At 40.0% G+C, this 24,559-nt stretch overlaps 3 protein-coding genes across 4 annotated transcripts; all 3 read right to left on the minus strand.

Moving 5' to 3' along the window:
• Positions 1 to 250: 250 nt before the first annotated feature.
• LOC147335327 (tripartite motif-containing protein 16-like) lies at positions 251 to 5,772 on the minus strand. Its single transcript, XM_086278170.1, has 7 exons — positions 5,457 to 5,772; positions 3,567 to 3,941; positions 3,392 to 3,487; positions 2,453 to 2,686; positions 1,423 to 1,585; positions 1,291 to 1,350; positions 251 to 1,207 (listed from the first exon to the last, which is right to left on the minus strand). Exons 1-7 carry the CDS (start codon positions 5,694 to 5,696, stop codon positions 681 to 683), a joined length of 1,695 nt encoding a protein of 564 aa, XP_086134296.1. The 5' UTR covers positions 5,697 to 5,772; the 3' UTR covers positions 251 to 680.
• Positions 5,773 to 7,583: 1,811 nt separating this feature from the next.
• Positions 7,584 to 11,874, minus strand: LOC147335328 (uncharacterized). The gene is made up of 2 exons (XM_086287482.1): positions 11,674 to 11,874; positions 7,584 to 11,008 (listed from the first exon to the last, which is right to left on the minus strand). Exons 1-2 carry the CDS (start codon positions 11,678 to 11,680, stop codon positions 9,417 to 9,419), a joined length of 1,599 nt encoding a protein of 532 aa, XP_086143608.1. The 5' UTR covers positions 11,681 to 11,874; the 3' UTR covers positions 7,584 to 9,416.
• Positions 11,875 to 15,026: 3,152 nt separating this feature from the next.
• LOC147335329 (E3 ubiquitin/ISG15 ligase TRIM25-like) lies at positions 15,027 to 23,136 on the minus strand. Of its 2 annotated transcripts, XM_086278187.1 has the most exons (9): positions 23,011 to 23,099; positions 22,057 to 22,124; positions 21,365 to 21,642; positions 19,817 to 20,191; positions 19,624 to 19,719; positions 19,113 to 19,346; positions 16,455 to 16,617; positions 16,307 to 16,366; positions 15,027 to 16,209 (listed from the first exon to the last, which is right to left on the minus strand). In XM_086278187.1, exons 1-9 carry the CDS (start codon positions 23,073 to 23,075, stop codon positions 15,683 to 15,685), a joined length of 1,866 nt encoding a protein of 621 aa, XP_086134313.1. In that variant the 5' UTR covers positions 23,076 to 23,099; the 3' UTR covers positions 15,027 to 15,682. The 2 variants fall into 2 exon arrangements, with proteins under 2 accessions (XP_086134313.1, XP_086134323.1); XM_086278197.1 differs by lacking the exon at positions 22,057 to 22,124 and having other exon boundaries at positions 23,011 to 23,136.
• Between the last annotated feature and the right edge of the window lie 1,423 nt (positions 23,137 to 24,559).

Raw genomic sequence — 24,559 nt, forward strand, 5'->3', positions numbered from 1 at the left:
TACTTGCTCGAAACGTCTGATCCACTTCTCCCATCCCTTGGGCTTTGCGAAGTCGAACAGTTCCGGTGGCTTGATGGTGAAAGTAGCCGCTGGTGGCACTGCCATAACCGGGCCAGGTGTCGCTGCTGCTGCCGGTAGCGCTGCCGCTTGCTCCGACATGGTTGTGTGTTTCGCCAAAATCTGAGACACTGAATTACTGCTCTTTATTGTGAATATTTTAATTCTGACATTAAAAAGTCTCAGACAAATGTTTTCTTTAGCAGTTATATTTTATACCATACACCAACACAAATGTAACACTTCTTTTTCCCCGAGGCATTAAAGACAAAACAGAACAAAGACAATTGGGTGCATGTAGCTTATAAAGTGACCGTTCAAAGTCACTTTTTAAAAAAACAAAAAAAAAAAAAAAAAAAAAAAAGCAAAACAAAAACAAACCCGGGGTAATGATATTACTTAAAGCAACAAACTCTTACATTTACTTAGCAGTGATTTTATTTCTCCAATGTTCTAATCTAGAACCACAACTCTACACCTGCCTGGTGAGGATAGAGCACCTAGAGTCACACCTTTCAACATCCAAACAGTGTGAGTCATTCGAGTCACTCACAGGTTTCTTCACTGCTTATTTTAGGTCTTGAAAGACATTAATCAACATGGTAGAGGTGAAAAAGTTGGCATCACAACTTCTTCACTTCTGCATAACAGCCAGAGCTTCCTTCCTTCAGCCCAAGGCCAGGATAGAGAGGCTGAGTGAATACTGTGCACACTTTGTGAAGCAGAGTCATGGTGTCAGAGATGCTGTAAAACGACAGAGTACCTGACCTGTAATCCAGGTACACGCCAATCTGAGAGGTACGAGGACCTGACACCGCCTTTGCTACTAAATTATGTCTGAAAGTATATCCTTTTGCAGAGCACTCCAAACACCAGGACTTGTCATTCTTCCCAAATTCCGAGTCGAATGATGTCCGGCTGATGTTTTTGTAAGACGCTGCCACTGACCAGGCGCCACCACTCCAACTGACCTCCCAATAGCACCGCCCTGTTAAACCCTCTTTGCACAGCACCTGCTTCACACCTCCAAACCTGTCCGAGTGAGATAAATGAAAATGCTCATAGTAGCCACTCGTCACTCGTTGAGAATCTTGTGAAAGGTCCAAGTATTTGTTGACCGAGTTGGGATCCACTATTAGAGGACAGTGATCTGATGGACAAGCAAACCAGGAATATCATCAGCCTTCAAGTATTTAGTAAGTGATTACTGCTTTGATATACTGATATACTTACAGCACAAAAACTCTTCTCTGGTCTTTGGCACAGGTGGCAGCACAACTTTTATACCAAAAACTGATAGGAACAAAATAAATGAATAATACTGGATTAAGTGGAATCAAGTGGATGGATATTTCTCTCAGGTACCTGTTGCAGAGATCTTGGGCCATGTGGTCTCCAGAAGCTTCTTCATGTCATCTCTCAGCTGAGTCAGACATTCGGTCACGGTTTCCACTGAATGTTTAGGACGAACAACAGCGCCTGTTGGCAAGTCTGGAGATTCACATGAGATGGAGAGAGACTGGAAGAGCTGGGAAAAAAAAGAAAAAAAAAAAAAAAAAAAAAAAAGATGTTGAAATTTAATTTTTGAACATATAACATATTTAAATAAAAACATTTTATGTGTAACTATAAAGGAAAAAGAAGAAAAAAATCCCAATAGGATGTGTGCAAAGTTTCAGCTCCCTGCTTTTCTCAAAAAAGTATTTCTGCAATAGATCTAGTTTTTCAAGACTTGTTCTAATATGGCTCCATCAGTATCGGCTCTCAGGCTACGTCCACATGTACACGGGTATTTTTCAAAGTGCAGATTTTTCTATGCTTGGCACCACATTATTGTTTCAGTGAAATTAATTTCTACATTTGTACAATGGTGGACTGTCAGTAATTTTACTCTCTGCAGTGTTTTTATATATACATACATACAGAGAGCGAGAGATGGTGCACCATATACAAAATGTATATCCTCCCTCTCATTTTTTCAATGTAAATGCTCATATTCATTGATGAACATTTGCTGCACAGCAACACATTTTAAATCAAATTTATGCATCCTCATAAACTCCCCAGCAAGAAGTTACAATGTGTGCTCAAACTGCATGTTTCACATTAGGTTTCTTTCACCTGGATTTTTCTTTGCTCGGGTGGGAAGCTTTGATGGCCTTACATGAAATGAGCGCTACAAAACATAGCAATTAACAAAATAGTGATAGTGCAGTGTTTATGTCTTCATGAGGTAATGTTTAAACAGGTTTTCCTCCACAACCATTTGAGCTTTTACAGCTCCAGATGTGACCTTTTGGTTATAAAACACTGAATTAAATATAGAGTCTAAATGGTGACAGAATTTTAGAAAGAAACATGAGTTGGCCTACAACACAAAAGACACATTTCCTACCTGAATGAAATGAATGTGATCTTCTGTATGAGAAAGCTGTTCCAGGTCAGCGTCTCTTTTCTTCAGCCTGGCGATTTCTTCCTCCAGCTGCAGCTGCAGAGCTTCTGCCCGAACAACTGCTAGTTTCTCTTGAGTCTCAATCAGCTGCTTTATTAAAGTACGTTGCTTTTGTATGGAGGAGATCAGCTCATCAAAGACCTTGTCTTTGGACTTCATTGCAGTCTGAAAATAAATCTGTTTTATACAAGGAAGGTTTAGATTAGGAAAAAAATACTTTTTGGAGGCGAATTTAGAAAACTGCGGCAAAATTCATAAACCAATATAAAGAAAATAAAATGTAGCCACTGCATTTAGTAAATATGTAATAGTTAGTGTCTCATTGATGGATTTTAATTTCTGATTTTTACTCCAAGTATTTTCTGGAGAGCTTTATTTTTACTTATGTTGTCCTCATTAGCTCCTTTAAGTGACCAATTAGGTTTGTTGTTAAAAATGTGTTTGTCGTGGTTCATCTGCAGTTTACTTTGCATCTTGACTCACTGTGAAAAGTTTCCATGTAAACAATATCTCAAAGTGTACATGCAACTATGTGCCTGTTGCACACAGATGAAATGGGCCACAGTCAGCCAATTCCATTTGCTGACTGAATCTCTTGTATTAGGTACATTGAAAATACAGGATTAAAGCCTGTTAATGCTCTTAATAGAAAAAAAAAAAACTGTATAACTCATATGTATCATCTCTGTATGATTGTAGGGTCTTCACCTTACGGTATAAAGCACATTAAGGAGGCAGTTATTCTTATGAAAGCTGTATTAATCTGAACGCAGTAGTTGGAATTTAACCAAGTAATTTATGAGTTTACACTACCACAAAGCACATGTACTAGACAGCACTGTGGTCAGTAGAGATATTTGGTTTCTAGTCTTATTTCCACACCTTGAAGTCCTTCACAGCTTGGACCAGCTCATTCAGCTCTTTTTGTCTCTCCTGGGATTTCCGCTTAACTGCACAGTGACTCAGAAAAAGCCGTCCCTGCAAGAAGAAACCGCAGGATCAGAGAAAAATTAAAACACTCCAGATTCATTTTGTTTTTTTTTTTATTGATCTTTACCTGCTCAGCAGCTCTTTCTGCTGCAGCTGACACTGTTGAGTGGCGCCAGTGATCGTCCATGGTGCACAAATAGCAGATACATCTTTGATCAGTCTTACAGTAAACCTCCATCAGCTTGTTGTGCTTTGTGCACATTTTATCCTTAAGTGGCACTGTAGCAGACACCAGCTGGTGAAGCTTCAGCACAGGAAAACTGTGGTGAGGCTCAAGATGAGCAGGACAGTACGATGCCAAGCAGGTCAGGCAAGACATGCTGGCTTTGTTTCTTTTGGTCCCACAACAGAAATCACAGGCAATGTCTGTTGGTCCTGCAGGAGCAAGAGGAGAAGCTGGACGGGCCTGTTGGGTTACTGTCCTCTTCAGCTTCTCTACAACCTACAGTGATCAAATAAAAGCGGTCAAAGGTTTTGCACGACAAACAGAATCAAAATAGAACTGAAAGAGGATGAAGTCAGCAAAAGCATCCCAATTGTGTATTTTCTTTAAAACTGTAGAAAATGCAATAATAAAAAAACATAATATGTTGTTGTGTACAGAATAGCTGGTTATGAAAATAATGTGTATTAAAATATTTTAGGAGTAACAACAGTGGGTGTGGTAATCACCTACAAAAAATCTAATGCCATGCCAAAATAAATAAGAAATTATACTCCTGGGACATTATTAGACAGAACCAGAATGGAAAAAAAGACTAATTTCAATGTGGCAGACATGCTGGTGTCAGTCTTTCAGAAATTGCTAATCTTCTGGGACTGACACACACAGGAACCAAAAAATAAAAATACATAAGATATAAATAAAAGCCAAATAAAAGAAAGAAAAAAAATGAATTAAATAACTAATTTAATTTCCATGGAAAACTAAGTCTCACTGAGGTTAAAAGCCAAAGATTAAAAGTGGGTTTTAAGACGCGATTTAAAAGTGGATAGTGAAGGATACTCTAACGTGCCAGGGCAAAGTACTCCATAATTTTGGACCCACGATAGAAAAGGCCCTGTCCCCTCTGAGCTTCCTCCTGGATCTCGGTACCTACAGGAACAGCTGGTCAGGTGACCTGAGAGACCGACATGGTGTGTGGAGATAAAGCTCAGAGAAGTAAGGCAGGGCAAGATTGTGAAGGCATTTAAAAACAAACAGAATTTTAAAATTAGACACAGGCAGCCAGTGCAGTGAGGCTAGGACAGGGGTTATATGCTCTCTTTTACAAGTTCCTGTTAGGAGTCGTGCAGCAGCATTTTGAACCAGCTGCAGACGTGAGAGCAATGACTGACTGACCCCCACATAAAGTGTGTTACAGTAGTCCAGGCGGGAAGAAATAAAAGCATGGATCACGGTTTCAAGGTGCTGCCTCGAAAGAAAAGATTTTACTCTTGCCAGTCGCCTTAAATGATAAAAACTGCACTTCCCCACTGCTCTGATTTGGTTGTCCAATTTAAAAATCACTATCCAACTTAAAACCAAGTTGGATAGTGATACAGACTGCTGTTAATAATTAATAATTTAATGGTGTTGGGGATATTTTCTTGACACACCACGTGTCCTTTAGTAAGAGATGAGCTTATCTGAGAGATAGCTGCAGATCATGGCACAAAGCTGAAACCTGACATAAACGACAAATCTGCAGCAACTGTGTGATACTGTCACGAAATGTTGAACCAAAAAACACCGAGGAATGTTTCCAGCACCTTGCTGAGTCTGTGCCACGAAGAATTAAAGCAGGTCTGAAGAAAGGAGTGGGTCAAACACGGCACTAACCACGTGACCGGTAGGCGTAAATGTGTATTTAATTAACAAAACAAGCAAAAAAAAAAAAAAAAAAAGGTACATTAATTAACTCGGATTTTTTTTTTTTTTATTATTTTTTTCCAAGCAGCACGGTGGATGCATCACCTCAGCCAGCATGGTGTTCCTCCCGAGGACAGGCCTTGGACTGAAGGTCTCCCTACACTGAGGACAGCTGTACGTTCCCTTCTCCTTTTCCTGCTCCCAGAACCCCTCGATGCAGATTCTGCAGTAAGTGTGTCCACACTGGATGGTGACGGGATCTTTGAGTAGGTCCATACATACCGAGCAGTAAAGCTGATACAGGTCCAACTCGACGGCACACTGCTGCGGCCATTTCTCTGCCATTTGGATGAAATCCACAGGTGCACAGCGGAGTTTTTAACTAATTGAAGGGAAACGCAAGGAAATGTGGGGTGGGGCTTCAACTTCTGCAAGTCTTAAACCAATTAGTATGTGACAGTTTTGTTATAAAAGCTTGCTAACGCCACTTAAAAAAAATTAATACATTAAAATAATGACAAATATAAAAATAAAAAGCAAACAATAACCACTGTTCCCTGCAAATGTTATGTATTTTATTTATTAATTTTTTTTATTAATTTTTTAAACCATAATCAAACTTAAAAAAGTTACAAAGTTAATGTAAATGTTAAAAAAAAAAACATACACGAATGCATGGGAACAGGATGGGGACAGCTGAGAAGCTGGTAATTAAGGTGTTTCTTCTCTTGTTGGTATGATCGTTTTTTGTTTTTTTTTTGCCTGTCCCGTTTGGCTCTTTTGCCATCAGAATTACTATCTAAAGGCAAAGAAAGATGCCCAACGGATTTACTTTACCAAATCGACCAACCCAGCCTTGCCGTATTGGTCTATTTGATTCGTCTTTTATTGTTTATTTTAGTTTAACCTGCTAAATGCGGGACAGATATGATTGCTGATATGATTCTTGTGTTATTTCCTCATTTCCCAGTGAGGCAATATACTGCAGACATTAGCATTACATGAAGCAAATGATGATTGTTTTCTAGTGCTGTAAGTTATGACCTTTGATATGTGTGCACACATGGGTGTGGCTACCTAAGAAAAAGACCTAATAGCCTCTGGCCAAAATGATTTTATCTTGTACATTTGAATATACATAAATGTACACATAAAGAAATAAATACATCATTCTTTTAGTATTTAAAGATAAAAGATAGATGTCAGTAGTTTTTTTAAGTACAGTATTTTAATTATGAATATACATTGATTAGTATGTAATTTACATCTTCCAGCAAACTGATGTGTTCGCATAAACCTAGAATTAATTGATCAAAATCAAAGGAATTTTTATTTGTGGTTGCACCTTCAGACTCATACCTACACCTGCTACACATACCTACAGTATGAAGAAAAGACACAATGTGACTGGCATTGAGGTAAAATGAGTGTAAATATTTGCACAGTAGCCTTTCACTAATGGCCAGACTTTAAGAGATAGAATGATTTTTAAAGTGACCACAAAGCTACCTGGCACTTCAAGTAATACAAGGCAGAGATGTAATTTAATCAAACCGTCTGAATTTTTGATGTCTAAAGTTTTTTTGATCTCTATGTCACAGTGTCCCTAATAAATAGGCCAGTGAGTGCTACTGCTAGTTTTAATATAAACTTTAGAATAGAAAAGCCTTAATAAAAGAGATGAAAAATAACTTTAATAGTATAAAAGTTACTTTTTTGCTGAACTGGATGTCATCATGGCACAGAAAGTTTAACAGAATTATGTCTGGGGAAAAGAAATCCTGCGATCTGCTGACATCTAGTGGTGACTCACTGTAATTACGACTCTAATCATTGAGACTCCTTTTGCGTCTCTATGGATCTTAGCGGGACTCTTGTTTGAGCAACACGATTTTGCGCCTACACGTCACCAGCTGCTGTAGGCGCAAAATCCCTACTGTATATTTTGAGTTTAATATTTAGCTCATGTTTAATTAATATTTCATAGAGATTTGTTGTTGATCATTTCAGGAGTAATAATATGCACATTTCAGTTATGTTTACTCAGGGCCAAGACAATCATATTGCACTGTTTGTGATTAGGAGATAAAATAGGTGCTTACCACTTTAAGAACAGAGACACAGTTGCAGGGGGGTGGTTTAGTAAGTTGAGGGCCATGCCTGAAAACATCAACAAATTTTCATTCAAGTGGAAGATTTTTCTTTTTGGATATCAGAACATTCACCAGACACTCCTTTTTTGGGCTTGTTTTATTGGAAATGACACTGCAACATTAAATGCCTCACTGTGAGCTTCACATCAGAGAACATTTTCAGTTACTTAAAGTGATGAGTTTCGTTGGAGGATGTGGAATAGGAGACTTTAAAAATATTCCCTAATTGGGTCACTTTATCAGAACAGCTCCTTTATCAGAGTTACAGGTTATCTGTTCTGCAGCCTCTAAGCAGCAGTAACATACCGATTACTTTTAGCCCACACGCTAAAGTTAAAGTAAAACAGGATGCTTCTAATAATTTCTCTCAAAAGGCGATGAATAAAAATAAAAATTCACTAGATAAGAAATGACAGGTTGTTGATCAACATTTAAAATATATGTATTTTTAAACAACTATTTAGCTTAATTTTCAGTTAAATTCACAACAAAGCACAAAGAGACAAGAAAGTTTTATAGGAACAGTGAAGGGTACAAAGTTTGATCTTAAATAATGAAATGACTTCTAGGTAAAAAGGTCTGGCTGCTGAGTCCTCCCACCATGACTGGTACATTCCAGCTTTGTGCCACAGCTCTGTTATATGCTGAAGTAAAAAACAAAACACTTCAATAAAACACACACCTGTGCATACACAACTATAGCTCCTCTAGCATGCATCCTCTGTCCTCCATATCAGTTTCACAACTTGTGATAAACTATAGCAAGACACGCTGAAGATAAATTTTCCCTCATAGGCAGCAGGACGAGGAGACAAGAAGGCACAAATTAGTTGTAGTTGTAGTTGTAGTTGTAGTTGCCAAGTCATCTTTTTACAACTTGTAGTTAATGAGTCCTCCCAGGTTCAACTTTATATTGCTTGAGCTTCCCCCTCTATTTGTGCTTCTTTTCTTGTTAATAACTTCCCTTCTCTGAGTAATCTTTGTTACATCAACAGACCTACAAATGTCTGACCTCTAAATAAAATCAATAATAAACCATGATTCACTATGGCAACATGGAAATAAAGAACAGAGTTTTAATTTTAATCCACCTAAGCGAAGAAAATGAACATGCGTCAGTGCCAACCAACACGTTTACCTAAAAAAAAACAGGAAGGAAAGAAATAAAAAAAATGACAAACTATATCATCATTATTAATGAAATAGAAGTTCAAAATATATCATTTATTTTTATACTTTTTGTGGTCATCATTTACCCAGCTTAAATGCATTTTTGAAGTTTTTAAATCTAATTATTCAGCTGTAATCTGACAAATTGTAGGAGATGAAAACTGAAGGTAAAAGTGTGGAGAAACAGGACAGACACAGTTTAATGCACCTGTGATATTAGTTGCCCAGACAAGAAAAGACTCCAGGGTTGATCCGCCCTCAAGTCAGATCTTTTATAACCGTTTGCTTGTTTTAACTATATTTTTTCATCAAAAATGTAATCTTAAAATTTCATTTTAAGAATATAATTATTTCTGTCATTACTAGATAAAATCCTTGAGATGGTTTAAAGGAAAACTCTGCTATAATGTTTCCCAGCCTAACCAGATCATGTTTTCTTAATAGATAGAATTAATACAATCAATAGTTTTATATTTAACAAAAAAAGAAGAAATTAAATCTCTGTATTTGAAACACTATCCATTTTAAAAACACAAAAGTAAAGCCAAAAATGTTAGCAACAATGTCTTAACTGCTTTTTTTTTTTATTAAGAGCCAGCCTCAACTAGATCTATATTATAACTCATACCACCCATTACAGGGATGTAAGTGATTACACCATTGTTGCCAGTGTTACAATAATTTCAATAGAAATAGTCGAGTTGAATCACTGAAAGCAGAAATTCTGTTGGTACAGGTTGATTCACTGTACGCAACAGCTTTCAGCTACCTTAACAGCTACATCCATCACTTGTACTACTCCATCTATTGCCTCCGCAACTACTCCAGCAGCTCCTTCTACTACTTCCATTTCCACTCCTTCAATTGATGCTTCAGCCATGCCCTCTACTGTTACTGAAAGAGCTTCCCCCACTGCAGACAACGCTACCTCCTCAGCCGCCTCCTCTGCTGCTGACAGCACCGCCCCAACTGTTTCTTCTTCGACTGCTGTTGTCAACGCAGCTGCTCCTTCTCCTTCTGCCAGTACTGCTGCCACTTCTGGTGTTTCTCCTGTCATTGATGTTGTCATCTCTTGTGTCATTTCTACTTTTCCTTCATCAGTTTCTTCTTCTTCTACTGGCACATCTGTTTCTATAGTTGGTAAAACTTCTGCAGTCCCAGTTTCTTCTTCGACTAGTTCCTCTGTTCCATCTTCTGCTTCTGCATCTTCGGCTTCTTCTTCCAGTGTCGCTGCTTCGTCTGTTATTGATGCGCTCACTTCCTCTTCATTTGTCTTCCTAAAAATTTTAAGTAGTTTTGAGAGAATATCAGCTCCCGTTTTTGCTCCAGCGACGCTCCTTTCCACTGCTGTTTCTTTTGTTGGAGTTCCTTTATTCGGTGTAGATACTGACTGTGTTTGTGCTTTTCCTCCTGCCTTTACCGCAGTTACTCCTGTACTTGTTTCTTCCTTTGACACTGTTTCTATTCTCTTCTTCCTTGCTGCTTGTTTGATTGTACTGACTCCTTTTATAGCTAGAGGTACAAGTGGAGCAAACTCCAATCCACCAAGCAAAGCTGCAATTAGCAGACCTTTACCTGCGATGCGTGCAAATTTAGCCACGTGCTGTTTATAGACTCCACTTTTAGCTCTTTCCCTGGCTTCTTCTGAAGACATAGTCTGTGATGTTTGTTTAATACGCTCTGCCTCTTTCTGTATTTCTGTCTCTACTGCTTGTAGTAGGTCATTAGTATAATATCCACCTTTGTTTTCCATCACTATATCATCAATGGTTTTGAGAAGCTGTTCCACTTGGAACTTGTTGCTCCTGTATTCATTCTTTGCCTCATTATTCCAGTATTTATTATCTATAACGTGGCATCGGCGTCCACACTTCTGAACGAGATCAGCCAGGCATTTGCTCTGACTGACGAACTCTTCAATTTTCATTTCCTCCAGCAGTTGGTCACCGTGAGTGAAAAGAATTACAGCATATCGTAAAACCTCCTCAGAGAAATGCTGGAACATGTTTTCGATGACAGACTTTTCATGATCTGTGAATTTCTCCACTTTAAGAACAACGATAAAGGCATGAGGCCCAGGAGCGCACTCAACAATACATTGCAGTATGTTGGGCTTCATGTCCTCTTCTGATCTGCTTGTGTCAAAGAAGCCGGGTGTGTCAACCAAAGTTATGGATCTTCCGTTAATGAGTTTGGACTTGGAAATGCAAAAGCTCGTCTCTGAGTCAGGGGAATGGCCCATTTTGAACGTGGATTCTCCAAATAAAGTGTTTGCAACACTGCTTTTTCCAGCTCCCGTTTTCCCGAGGAGGACAATCCTCCGTGTTGGTGGCACTACAAAAAAAAAAAAAAAAGTTTCAGAGTATTTTTTTAGTTTTTACCATTTTGTTTATTGCATCATTTCTAATGTTGCAACTGTTATCAGCAAGTTATTTTTCAACTCTATTCCTCAGAGACAAAAATGCTTCATGCAAGCATGACAGTCTCAGTCAGTAATCATATTACACTCTGCTCACTTGCTGTAAGAGTATATTATCTATGTCTCTGTCAAGTTTATAGAGAAAATTTAAAGTTCATAGAAATTAGAACTAGAAATGTAGGACATTATGTCTTACACATTACCTACATATAATATCTTGGGATTACATTGCCACAGCCTCTTCACAATGCATAATATAGTTCCAGCTTTCCTTATACTGCACTTTACCATCCAGAGTGAATCATCATTATGGATATTTATTAAATAACCTGAGACTAGGACACAGCATAATGTTGCATAATGTGAGCCAACTGAAGCAACAAAAAAAGAATACATCGTTAACATAGAATAAATTAGCACAGTTGATAGAATTGCTTTTATTTTCTTGAATTATTAACACAACTTTAGTCACAACGATGCAAATAAAATTTGTATTGCAGTATCTGGAAAAAAGATATTGTGTGATGAATAAAGTAGCTGCAAATGTACATGGATGATAATAGAAACAAACTTAACTTACCATTCATGTTGGCAAGAAAGAGAAGTGCAACAGGCGGATAGATCCTCAAGTCTAAGTGTTTGATGCCCCTCACTTATCTGTGCTTGCATTTGGTTGCCTCTACCTTTACTTACAAACTTATACTGATTGACTTCCTTATTGGCTGACAGATGCTGAACTGCATTAACCTGTGAATGTGAGACGAGAGACAAAGTTTAATCAGATTAGCCTACAGATATCTTATGGTCCCACTATTGAAACTCAGTTTCACTGAAATACCTGGCACATCCCAGCCACTGCTATCCGGCTCCAATGGCTACTGGATATTTACACTATCAGTCAGTTTAGACACACCTTCTCATTTAATGTTTTTTTCTTTATTTTCATGATTATTTATATTGTGATCTCACTGAACGCATCTAAAGTATGAATGAAATATGTAATTATGTAGTAAACAAAAAAGTGTCAACAAACAAAAACTCAAAAGATGTTTTATATTTTAGATTCCTCAGAATAGCCACCCACTGCTTTGATTACTTTGATTACAGATTTCCACTGGTCTAATGTCCATTCCTTGTGTTTCTTAGCCCAAACAAATCTCTTCTGCTTGCTACTTTTCTTTAGTTGTGGTTTCTTAGCTGCTATTTGACCATAAAGGCCTGATTTGCGCTGTCTCCCCAGAACAGTTCATGTAGAGATGTGTCTGGTACTGGAATTCTGTGTGGCATTAATATGGGCTCTACTCGGAGGTGCGGTTAAAAAGTGGAGCGGAAAAAAACCCATTAAATGAGAAGGTGTGTCCAACCTTTGGCTGGTAGTGTATATATCTATTTAGATTAATTTCACCTTTAACTTATTAGTTGCATCTTCTTATACTGCACCATCAGGATCTCCTGGTGTTGGTAATGCCATTATTAAGTTTGTATTCTATATTATATATCTTGTTTCACTGCAACCTGGCGACAGCATACAACACAGATACTAGTACACTTGCAAACACACTCGTGGCCAGTTAAGTGGTGATGAGCAACTATTTGGTTCAGAAAAGACAAATTCTCTGTGAAGCAGAAGTGAAATGCCCAGAAACTACCCTATAGGTGCAACTTTTATCATATTTAGAGATCAAAGTTACGTGCCCAACTCATACCTCTAAAGTACATCAGAGCATTCAAACCCATAAACTATGATAATAAAGATACACTGATTAAAATAATTCCCGTAATCCATATCTTTAATTACACAGCATGCCTGACTAAGACTGAAAATAAAACTAAAGGTTTGTCTTACAGCCCTTTACACAGAAAGAAAAACTGTAATAATGAGATGTGTGGACATTGTTGGTTGTTCTAACAATAAAGTTCTGGAGTACAGAACAGATAAGGTAAAACAACATTGCAAACAGAGGCTGAAAGACTACTCCTGATGCACGAGGCTCATGTGGAAAGGTAATGACAGAGTACTACAATTGTCCTTGGACCCACTAGTAGGCCTCTGTGTGTCAGAATCGACACTCTGGACCATATCATGATTTACACTGACATTTCTTTTTATTCCTACATGATTTTCCCAATCATTGGGGTTGAAGAAGAAGGCTATGTCTGATCACAGTATGACAATCATGAGTATGTATAGTCTTCAATGTAAAATTATTTTATTCCTTTAAGATTTTATGAACGTTGGACACATAAGCCAAAAGTGAAATGTGATGATAATATGACAAAGGTCAATGTGAGGTGGGGCCTGGTCTCTTATCTACTTAAGTAAACTACGATATCACGTTGGATCTATTACAAATGACATCTTGTGTAACAGGATCATACAGAGGCCAAAGGAACGATATACCTCTAATGTTGGACACCATATCTGGTAGATATGATAGATACTTTGAAAAACAAAAGAATCTATAATTCTCTGATATTGTTGAATTGAAATTTCAGGCTGTATGTATTAGTTATTTGTGTGATAGAGAGATGATAGTGAAATAGTACAGCATAGGAGTGGACTTATGTAGTACACATAAGGAACAGAGGTCACTGACTTAGACACAAGATCTGCCCCTGTAGTATAAATATAAACAGTCAGTCTGTCCATACATACATACTCTGCATCTTATCTAGGTTTGGGTGGTGGGGGCAGCAGTCCAAGCTTCTCCCCAGCCACCTCCTCTAGCTCTTCCATGAAACAGAGCCAGCTGAAAGATATATTCTGATCAGTATGCTGTGGGTCCAGGACGAAACAACCCACCTAGCGGGTGTCTCCTTCTTAGATGCTTGCACCACGTTAACTGTTTTATTTTCAGCATGGAGAAATAACATCTCTGCTTCTCACCATATTTCAGAGACAAAGCCCACACACCCTGCTTATTTCTGGTGCGTGTATCTACTTGTACTCAGAAAAAAAAAGAGAAGATTAAGTGACATGGTTACATTGTTAAAACAACTCCTCCCAGAACTATATTTACTATTTAAATAAAAGTGACTTGACTTGATTTATCTGACTTACTTTGTCAAAGACTTGTCTATTTGTCCGTGGCTTATGTGCTGACATGCTGAATGTGGTTGTGTTTACATAATGGGCACACAGGTTTGGGATAGAAGAAAGGATTAAGGGGGTGGTGTCTGCGTCTTTTAATAGATGATACTGTGACTGTGATTTGAAAGAAATGAAAGAAGGAAATATCTCTCTAGATAGATATATATATATATATATAGATATCTATATATCGATATATCTATATAGAGATATATCTATATCTCAAATGTGTGATAAGCTGCAGGATTCAAACACAAGTGTAACTTATAAACATAGATATATCTATAGATATATCATAATCTAACAATAACTATAATATTGGCCATATTATATTTACATTACCACAGTGAGATGACTTTAGTCTCATGAACAACATTAACTAGTTGTTATTTACTAACTAGTCTTAAATGACTGTTCAGCACAGAAATGAAGCCCAACAATCATGTTTTACAGTCCCGTGGTCTCAGCCTCAGATACTCAACTAATCAAAGTGATGTCATGAAAAAAAAATGAATGACCAAAAAAACAAAACAAAAAAACCCAACATTTTTTCTCCTTCATTTCTGTCACACAGTGCTGTATGAAACGTTTCTCATGGTTAGTATCATGGTTGCTTGGCATCCTGAGCAGCACGACGAAGGCTAGACCGTTCACAAGCCTCTCACTTCTGCACTTCCCGTACTTATAGTACGCACCGTCTGTAGTACCCGTACTGCGCGTACTCCCAAGCGTGCGGTCCCTTAATTGGGATACAGCCGGAGAGAGTGGGCAAACACCCCACACACTCCCACAGCATCACAAGATGTAACACAGATCATGGACAAACAAGTCATTCACAACAGTTTAAATATTGGCAATCATTTTTATTTATTGATTTATTTTTAGCACAACCTCAGATAAACAGGAAAGGAATCCTATGAAAGCAGTCTAAAAACAGTTAAATTAAAAATACAGAACCATTAATTTGACAAACCTTTGAGAAATGAGTGCAGTACCTTTGGAAAAGTGTCACAAAAGCCACACTAACCTTTATCCTGCTTTCCCATCTTCTAGACTTTGGTCATAGTTCAATACAGCATCTATGTAGGTATAGCTGACTGCAAAGCTGACTTCATCTGAACCCATTCATCATTAGTACAATAAGCCCTATGCGCAGTATGTTGTCAACTTTATCCCCCCCCCCCAGAAATTAAAGAAGTAAAATGGAAAGAAAACAATGAAGTACATGCAAGTGAAAAAGTCAATTTAAACTCAATAACACTAACAAGCAAACAAAACAAACAACTGTTAAGCATAGATTAATTAGAGCAACAAAATCTTCCAATGTCCTTTGTCACAGTGGAGCACCTGGTATTTCTTTCAACATCCAAACAGTGCGAGTCATTCAGTATTTAGCAAATAAGTGTCAAACAAGTTTGATGAGCTCACAGGTTTCTTCACTGCTTATTTTAGGTCTTGAAAGACATTAGTCAACATGGTAGAGGTGAAAAAGTTGGCATCACAACTTCTTCACTTCTGCATAACAGCCAGAGCTTCCTTCCTTCAGCCCAAGGCCAGGATAGAGAGGCTGAGTGAATACTGTGCGCACTTTGTGAAGCAGAGTCATGGTGTCAGAGATGCTGTAAAACGACAGAGTACCTGACCTGTAATCCAGGTACACGCCAATCTGAGAGGTACGAGGACCTGACACCGCCTTGGCTACTGAGTCATGTCTGAAAGTATAACCATCTGCAGAGCACTCCAAACACCAGGACTTGTCATTCTTCCCAAATTCTGACTCAGATAATTTCCGGCTGATGTTTTTGTAAGACGCTGCCAATGACCAGGCGCCACCACTCCAACTGACCTCCCAATAGCACCGCCCTGTTAAACCCTCTCTGCACAGCACCTGCTTCACACCTCCAAACCTGTCCAAGTGAGATAAATAATATTTCTCTTTGGAGTCACTCGTCACTCGTTTAGATTCTTGTGAAATGACAAAGCAGTTGTTGACCGAGTTGGGATCCAGTGTTAGAGGACAGTGATCTGAAAGACAAGCAAACCAGGAATATCATCAGCCTTCTAGTATTTATTAAGTGATTACTTCATTTATATAATGATCTGCCTTAACAGTTTTACTTACAGCGCAATAACTCTCCCCTGGTCTTTGGCACAGGTGGCAGCACAACATCTGTAACAGACACTAACAGGGGAAAAATATATTTATATATAAAATGTAACAGACAACAGAGGAACTGGTACTCAGCTTATTTAATATTTCCTTCAGCCACCTGTGGCAGAGATCTCAGGCCATTTGGTCTCCAGAAGGTTTTTCATGTCATATGTCAGGTCAGACACATAGTCAGTCACCGCTTCCATCGAATGTTTAGGACGAACAACAGCGCCTGTTGGCAGGTCTGGCGATTCACATGAGATTGAGAGAGACTGGAAGATCTAGAGGAAAAATGACAAGTCAGAACAGAAAAAGCATATTAACTGCATGTTACATGGAACATTCTGTCTCAATTCATTATGTTTATATCTTTCCATATACGAGGCACACAACATTCCAAAGTAGTGCAAATCAGGCAGTGGCTTTCACAAAAATTAAAGCTTGGCTGTAATGTTCCCTAGAAGACTTTTCTAATACTTGTGTCTTGCAGCTATAGATGATGATTGTGTCATACTGAAATGAAATAATGGAAGCTGTGTCCCAAAACGTTGGCTGCATCCTCTGGAGGCCGCATTTGAAGGCCGATTACGTCACAGCCAGGCGACGAAGGCTGTCCCAATTCGTTGACTCCTTCAAATGCGGCTGACAAATGCGCATGACAAAAGGGCATCCTCCCCTCCCTCCTTTTCCTCCCCATCCCCAGCTACTTCCCTCTTCCCACTCCACCACACTCACCCACACAGGTAGGGCCTTGGGGTGCGGGTGTGTCACAAGGGTGCAGGGGAGACATTCCCCCCCCCTCTGTCCCATTCTGGCCACCTGTGCCTCAATTTTATCTCACAACTTAGACATCCACATTACTTACACTCTCATAACACACACACACACACACACACACACACACACATATATAGGGCCTTGAGGGTGGGCACGTTAACGGCGTCCAGTGGACGGTCTGTGTACTCAAACCTACCTCTGGCGCTGGTGCCCACCTCTCAATTTTAAATCCATGTAGACATTGAGGGTTCTCGGGAGGGGCCGTGCTAACACCTGCTGCTCTCTGGCAGCAGCACCATGCTCTCCCTTGTTTTAAATGCACTTTAGAACAACACGCAGCAACACTACACATGAGCGGGAGGAGGGAGGTATGGGGTCTTCACACACCCCCGTTCTCTGCTAGCCATCGGGGCGGGGGGGGGGCTGGGAGGAGATGTTGGCTGTCCGATTGGCCTCCCTGCTGCTGCGGAGCCTGGGACGGTCTGCTTGCCTCCACCCCGGGGGGGAAAGGTAACATCTCTTGGGTCTGGGTTCTGTTTCCCCCTCTGGGGGCGAGGGTACCTGGACCCGGGGTATAGAGTATGTTTGGGGAGTGTGATTGTGTGTACATGTCCATTTATGTCAATCCTTATGTTGGGTGAGTACTGAGTGTTTGTATATGTGTGCATGAGGGTGGGAATGCATGTTTGTGTCTGTGTGTGCCTGTTTGTCTGTGTCTAAATGTCAGGTCGGGTCTTAGACTCCACCTCTCTGGGAACTCCCAGGCCCTCCAAGGCCTATCTCCCCTCACCACACTCCCTGCGGTGACTGATGCCCTCAGGGGTCGGTGAATAGGTGGTTCTTGGTGTCCGGGGCTGGGCGCTCAGGTATGTACCAGCTCACTCCCGGTGGCTACCTGGCGGGGCCCGGAGCCTGTTGTTCAGTCAGGCCTCCTCCGGGGTGCGGGGGGCCCTCGGGCCTGCGGTTCGGTTCACTCTGGCACAGCTGGCTGCCGGCAGAGCCGGCGGGCATGCCGGTGCAGCCCCCTCTAGCTTCTGCTCGGTGGCTACTGGATGACGCCTCGTCTGGGGATCCTCAGTCCTTCCCATGAGGGTGGCACGGATGCCCCTCCGGTGGTCCTCCTTGGGCTCTCGCACTCTGGGGCCTCTGGATGTCTGGGGCCTGGATCTCCTCCATGCCTGCTTCATGCCCTGGGGGACGGGGCTATGGCTCTCTACATCCTCTTGCAGACCATTACATGTGGAAACCATTTGAATACAAGCGCGCTGATCCACACAGGTATGCTTTCTCGCCTGAAAATAACATATTTTCAGGCGAGAAAGTAGCTGTGTAAACTTCAAATATCTGCTTGGTTTATCAAGCCATCCCATATTTGCAAAAGCGTGCCGACGTTTTCGGAGACGTCTGTTACCCACCAGTTCGATAGCAAGCCGTGGGGTTCAATGGTCACTCCAGCAGGCGAGAGCAATGGACTCCCAGCTTCATCGTTTTCAGACCCCCGCTCTTTTGCTACTCAGGTTAAACATGATACAAGTCACTTGGATAACTTAAAAATGTAATTGTTTGCCTTTTATCTGTGTTTTATTTGTTCCGGAGTAAATCGGTTTGGCTGAGATCAAAGTTATTAGATTAAATAAAACTTTATTAATCCATCGGGTGGGTTCCTCACACAGCTGAATAAACGTTGAAAAGAAAACTGATTAAACAGAAGCGTGAGACGGTCGACAATTTACGCCAGTGTCCTGTTATATTTTAGATAGCAAGGAGCAGACGGCCAAGTTTATTAAACTCCACCGAGACAGCGGTGACGCTAATCAGAAGGCTAGACCGGCCCATTTCACAGCCTCGCACTTCCGGCCTTTGAAGGACCCGGCCCACGTAGACCGCGAAGGCCGGGTCCTCCGAAGGATGCAGCCGACATTTTTGGACACAGCTACAGTGTGTTAGGTGACAATTATAAAAAGAAAGATGGGTAGGTTGAGAACACACAACTTTTTACCTGAATGAAATGAATATGGTCAACTGTGTGAGAAAGCTGCTCCAGGTCATCATCTCTTCTCCTCAGCTTGGCTATCTCCTCCTTCAGCTGCATCTGCAGATCTTCTGCCTCAGCTATTGCAGTTTTCTGCCGAGTTTCAATCAACTCCTTTATTAAAGCACGTTTGTTTTGGATGGAGGAGATCAGCTCGTCAAAGAGCTCGTCATTGGACTTCACAGCAGTCTGACACCAAATCTGTTTATATATAATGTATAAAGAAGGTTCAGTTTAAAAACATAACATAACATATCAGAAAGTTTTCTGAATTCACTTTGCTCCTGGCAAATAAACATGAATAAAAAATAAATTCAAACAAACGTAACCAGTGTATTAAATACACCAAAATGCAGGAATACGTGTTGCAATTACAGACAGTCATGCTTATCAGCTCTCACTGCCAGATGTCAGAACCTGTACAAAAGACACTGCTGTGGTCAGAGCAGAAACATGTTTTCTAGTCTTATTTCCACACCTCGAAGTCCTTCACAGCTTGGACCAGCTCATTCAGCTCCTCTTGTCTTTCCTGGAATCTCCGCTTGACTGCACTCTGGATCTCACCAAGTTTTACCTGTAAGAAGCAACCACCAATGTGTCATTGTGAATATTTCAGTCACAGGAGTCAAATTCAACCACTCTCCAGATTTACATTGGCTTTTTGTCTCTACCTGTTTATCAGCTCTTTCTGCTGCAGCTGACACTGTTGAGTGGCGCCTGTGATCGTCCAAGGTGCACAAATAGCAGATACACCTTCGATCAGTCTTACAGTAAACCTCCATCAGCTTGTTGTGCTTCGCACATATTTTTTCCTTAAGTGGCACTGTAGCAGACACCAGCTGGTGAAGCTTCAGCACAGGAAAACTGTGGTGAGGCTCAAGATGAGCAGGACAGTACGATGCCAAGCAGGTCAGGCAAGACATGCTGGCTTTGTTTCTTTTGGTCCCACAACAGAAATCACAGGCAATGTCTGTTGGTCCTGCAGGAGCAAGAGAAGAAGCTGGACGGGCCTGTTGGGTTACTGTCCTCTTCAGCTTCTCTACAACCTACAGTGATCAAATAAAAGCGGTCAAAGGTTTTGCACAACAAACAGAATCAAACTAGAACGGAAAGAGGATGAAGTCAGCAAAAGCATCCCAATTAAGTCCACAAATAGCAAATATACCTTCCATTAGCCTTTATAACTATACAAATTAAAACTATAAAAAAATCTGTTATTTATTTTAAGACAGCACTATCATTTAGAAAGCATGTGCTATGATGATAATATAATTCATTTAAGTATTTTAGGGGTAACAAGAGCAGACAATGCAAACACCCACAAGAAAATCTAATGACATGCCAAAGAAAATATAAAATTATGATTACTGGACACTTTATGAGGTGCATCTGTTCATCTGCTCGTTTCAACACAAATATCTAATTAACTAAACACATGGCAGCAACTCGCTGCGTTTAGGCATGTCTACATGGTCAAGATCACCTGCTGAACTTCAAACTGAGCAGATGATCTGCAACAGCCACTTCCACAGCAAAGAACACACAACTCAGGCCAGAATTCACACACGCTCACTAAAATTAGACTACTGAAGAAGATTGTCGCTGGTTCTGAAGAACACATTTCTCCTGCAACTTTGGCATGAACAATATAAGAGCATGGATCCATCCTGCTTTGCATCAGTTCCGGTTTGTGTTAGAATGCTGTAGAGGCGATATCCTCTAGCACACTTTGCCTCCCCCAGTCCAAACACCACAGTCTACCAAAGTATTGTTGCCTACCATGTCCATCCTTTTATGACCGCAGCATGTCATCTACTGATGGCTACTTCCAGCAGGCTAACACACCATCTCAAAGCTCAAATCATCTCAAACTGGTTTCTTAAACATAACAATGAGTTCACTGTACTCACTTATACTTATACCAGCTGCCCTTCCTGACTCAACCCAAAGGGATGTGTCTCAGACTAGAATCAAACCAAGCAAACCACCACACCATTAATGAAAATCTGTTTATAAATGTTGTAAATGAAAACAAACTAGAAATTGGATAACGATAATATCAGAAAGAATAATTTAGAAAAAGAAAAATATTTCTCATTAAGTATTTCTCTGAGCTCTGAATATTTTAACTTTAGTTAACTAGCTACCCCAAATAAATGGTAATTTTATTTATTTATTTTCAAAAACGGCACCGTGGATGCATCACCTCGGTGCATCACCTCAGCCAGCATGTTGTTCCTCCCGAGGACAGGCCTTGGGCTGAAGGCCTCCCTACACTGAGGACAGCTGTACGTTCCCTTCTCCTTTTCCTGGTCCCAGCACCCCTCGATACAGCTTCTGCAGTAAGTGTGTCCACACTGGATGGTGACGGGATCTTTGAGCAGGTCCAGACATACCGAGCAGTAAAACTGATTCGGCTCCAACTCGACGCCACACTGCGGCTGCCACTTCTCTGCCATTTGGATGAAATCCACGCGAAGAACACTTCTCGTTTTCTCTGAAAAAGCGGCGAAGCATGAGGCGGGGCTTCAAAATCCGCGCGTTTCCGACTCATCATCACATACTGTGGGAGTTACGAACTAGCAGATGAAACCGCTGAACTGCAGATTACGGAAACAATACAAAAATGAAAATAGGAGGTTCGACAGCAGACTATGTGAACTAGACGGACAAATTTGGTTGCCAAGTCATTTTGCTATTCCGGAAAAAAAAAGAAGAAAAAGATTAATACCTTTTTCACTTTTACCTTACTTTTTTACCCATTAATTCCGATACACATTTTTTGCCCCAGTGGCCCTGATCCTTTTGAGTACATGTTCAACTAAAACCCTAGCTGTAATTTGAGACCCACCAATTCAAAAGTGCAATCCAATGAAAGGCACCGCAAATAGTCACGGATACTGCAATTCACCTGTGAGTAGTGATATGTCCTGTGTGTCGAAGCTTCGAAGTAGTGACGGCCCACTTAAAGCTGACGCTCTGGGGAGTGTGTCCAAAATAAAAAAAAAAAATAAAAAAAAAATAAAAAAATAAATAAAAAAAAATCACCACACTGTTTCAGAAGCATTGTGTCGAAACTTGATTCGTTTGGTCAGAGTCACGTGATCAGTGACGTCTGAAGCTTCATTTAGAACCTAACTGCTTCGGTACCTGATTCATTGGTTTATAAGTAAGTGAAACATTCGTGGGATTTGTGGAGTGTTTTGATGGTGACAGATAGCAAACCACTGATTTTTCTACCTACAGATATGGAGCCAGCGAGGAAGAGAGGAGGTTCTGTTACGTGGGAGTATTTTATTTTGAGTCGATTTTGGTCAGTCGGGTGAGTTTTCGAGCTTTGTGCTCTTGTTGTTTGCTTTTGTTTTGTGCGTGTTTATTTTATCTGAAAATGTAAAAATCTTAAAATGTCAAAAACCTGCATTTCATAATATAAATATCATTAAATAACTTCCATTTGAGTCTTTACATTTGATATTATACAAAAATATTTTATTTTTAAAATAATCTTAAAATGTTTTTACATCTCCTCGAGGGCAGGAGGGGATAACACTACTCTGGGAACTCGGTACAGGTGTTCTAAACAGAAAGTTTAATGGCAGCGTTCTCACAAAACAAATAACCCAAATTCAAACAACAAATGTGGGGGAGAAAGGGACAGTTATGTTGTGCCAAAAAAACCCACCAAAAAGACAAAACCAAAACTTAACTGAGCTATTATCCTAGAAAAACAAAAACAGGGGGAAAAGACCCTAATCCTCAACTCAAAACAAGCTCAAAATTACACAGGTGGCACCAACCTACTTACCTAGTGTTTTTAACAAAAGAGGACTCTACGTGAATAAGTGTATGCGGTCCCCAAACTTACCTAGTCCACTTTACTCCCACCACAACCATGAAACAAAGGAAATACACCAGAACAGCTTTACACATGTGCCAAACAATTCAAAGCATGGAAGGAAGAGAGTCACACGTGAGTCTCGTTATCAAGGTGTGCACTCCTGGTTTGTCCAATCAAAGCCTCCTTCCTCTAATTAGCTGGAGATCCCCAAATTGACACCAGCCTGCAGTCTGTGTACCTAAGGGAATGGAAAACAAAAGGAGAGAGAAAGAAAACATACAGGCTGCAGACACGTAACAATGTTATTCTGCAAAATGTGCAGCAATTTAATTTATTTATTCTCTTTAGCTGACAGTTTGTGGAACCCAGGAAGACCGTATACCTGCTTCTCTACACCTCTGTGGACTCCAGCCTCTTCTATTCCATGTAAGGAGATTTTCTTTAAGGCAGGAGAAATTATCTCCACGAAAAGAAACAGGTTCGGCCATCGCACACTGGCAAGGCAAGTTTATTTATATAGCACAATTCAACAACAAGGTGATTCAAAGTGCTTTATAGAGACATTAAAAAACAAAAACAATAAAAAGCATGATTTAAAATTGATTAAAAAAACAGTAGATAAGATCAGAACAGTAGATAAAAGCAGTAGTTAAAATATAAGTTTTGAAATTTAAGCTTAAAGTGTGGATTTGGTGCTTTATTCAAATGCAGCTGAGAACAGGTGAGTCTTCAACCTGGATTTAAATAAACTGAGTGTTTCAGCTGATCTGAGGCTTTCTGGGAGTTTGTTCCAGATATAAGGAGCATAAAAGCTGAATGCAGCTTCTCCGTGTCTGGTTCTGACTCTGGGAACTGATTAAAAAAAACGGATCCAGATGACCTGAGGGATCTGGAAGGTTCATACTGGGTCAGGAGGTCACTGATGTATTTTGGTCCTAAACCATTCAGAGCTTTATAGACCAGCATCAGAACTTTAAAGTCTATCCTCTGACGGCCAGGCAGCCAGTGTAAAGACCTCAGAGCTGGACTGATGTGGTCCACTTTTTTGGTCTTAGTGAGGACTCGAGCAGCAGAGTTCTGAATGAGCTGTAGTTGTCTGACTGATTTTTTTTTTTTAGGTAGACCTGTAAAGATGCTGTTACAGTAGTCAAGCCTACTAAAGATGAATGCATGGACTAGTTTTCCAGCAAAACTAAGACTGACATTTTTCCACTGTCTGTATTCAGACATATGTCATTAAACACTTTGGTCAGAGCGGTTTCAGTGATGTGGTTCTGTCTAAAACCTGACTGGAAGGCATCATAGCAGTTATTCTGTTTTAAGAAGTAATTGAGCTGTTGAGAAACTGCTTTTTCAATGATCTTACTTAAAAATGGGAGATTTGAGATCGGCCTGTAGTTGTTCATTTGTGTCTTGTCAAGATTGTCCTTTTTCAGTATAGGTTTGATTACAGCAGTTTTTAGTGATTCTGGAAACACACCTGATAATAAAGAAAAGTTGACGATCTGTAACAGGTCTGACTCCAAAGTCTTTGAGACCTTTTTGAAAAAACTTGCTGTTTAGATGTCCTGCCAAC

The sequence above is a fragment of the Aulonocara sp. 'chitande type north' Nkhata Bay genome, linkage group LG3 (genome assembly GCF_057382095.1).
Source record: "Aulonocara sp. 'chitande type north' Nkhata Bay isolate Kocher_YH1m ecotype deep benthic linkage group LG3, A_spYH_male_GT1.1, whole genome shotgun sequence".
In the NCBI taxonomy this organism is placed as follows: domain Eukaryota; kingdom Metazoa; phylum Chordata; class Actinopteri; order Cichliformes; family Cichlidae; genus Aulonocara; species Aulonocara sp. 'chitande type north' Nkhata Bay.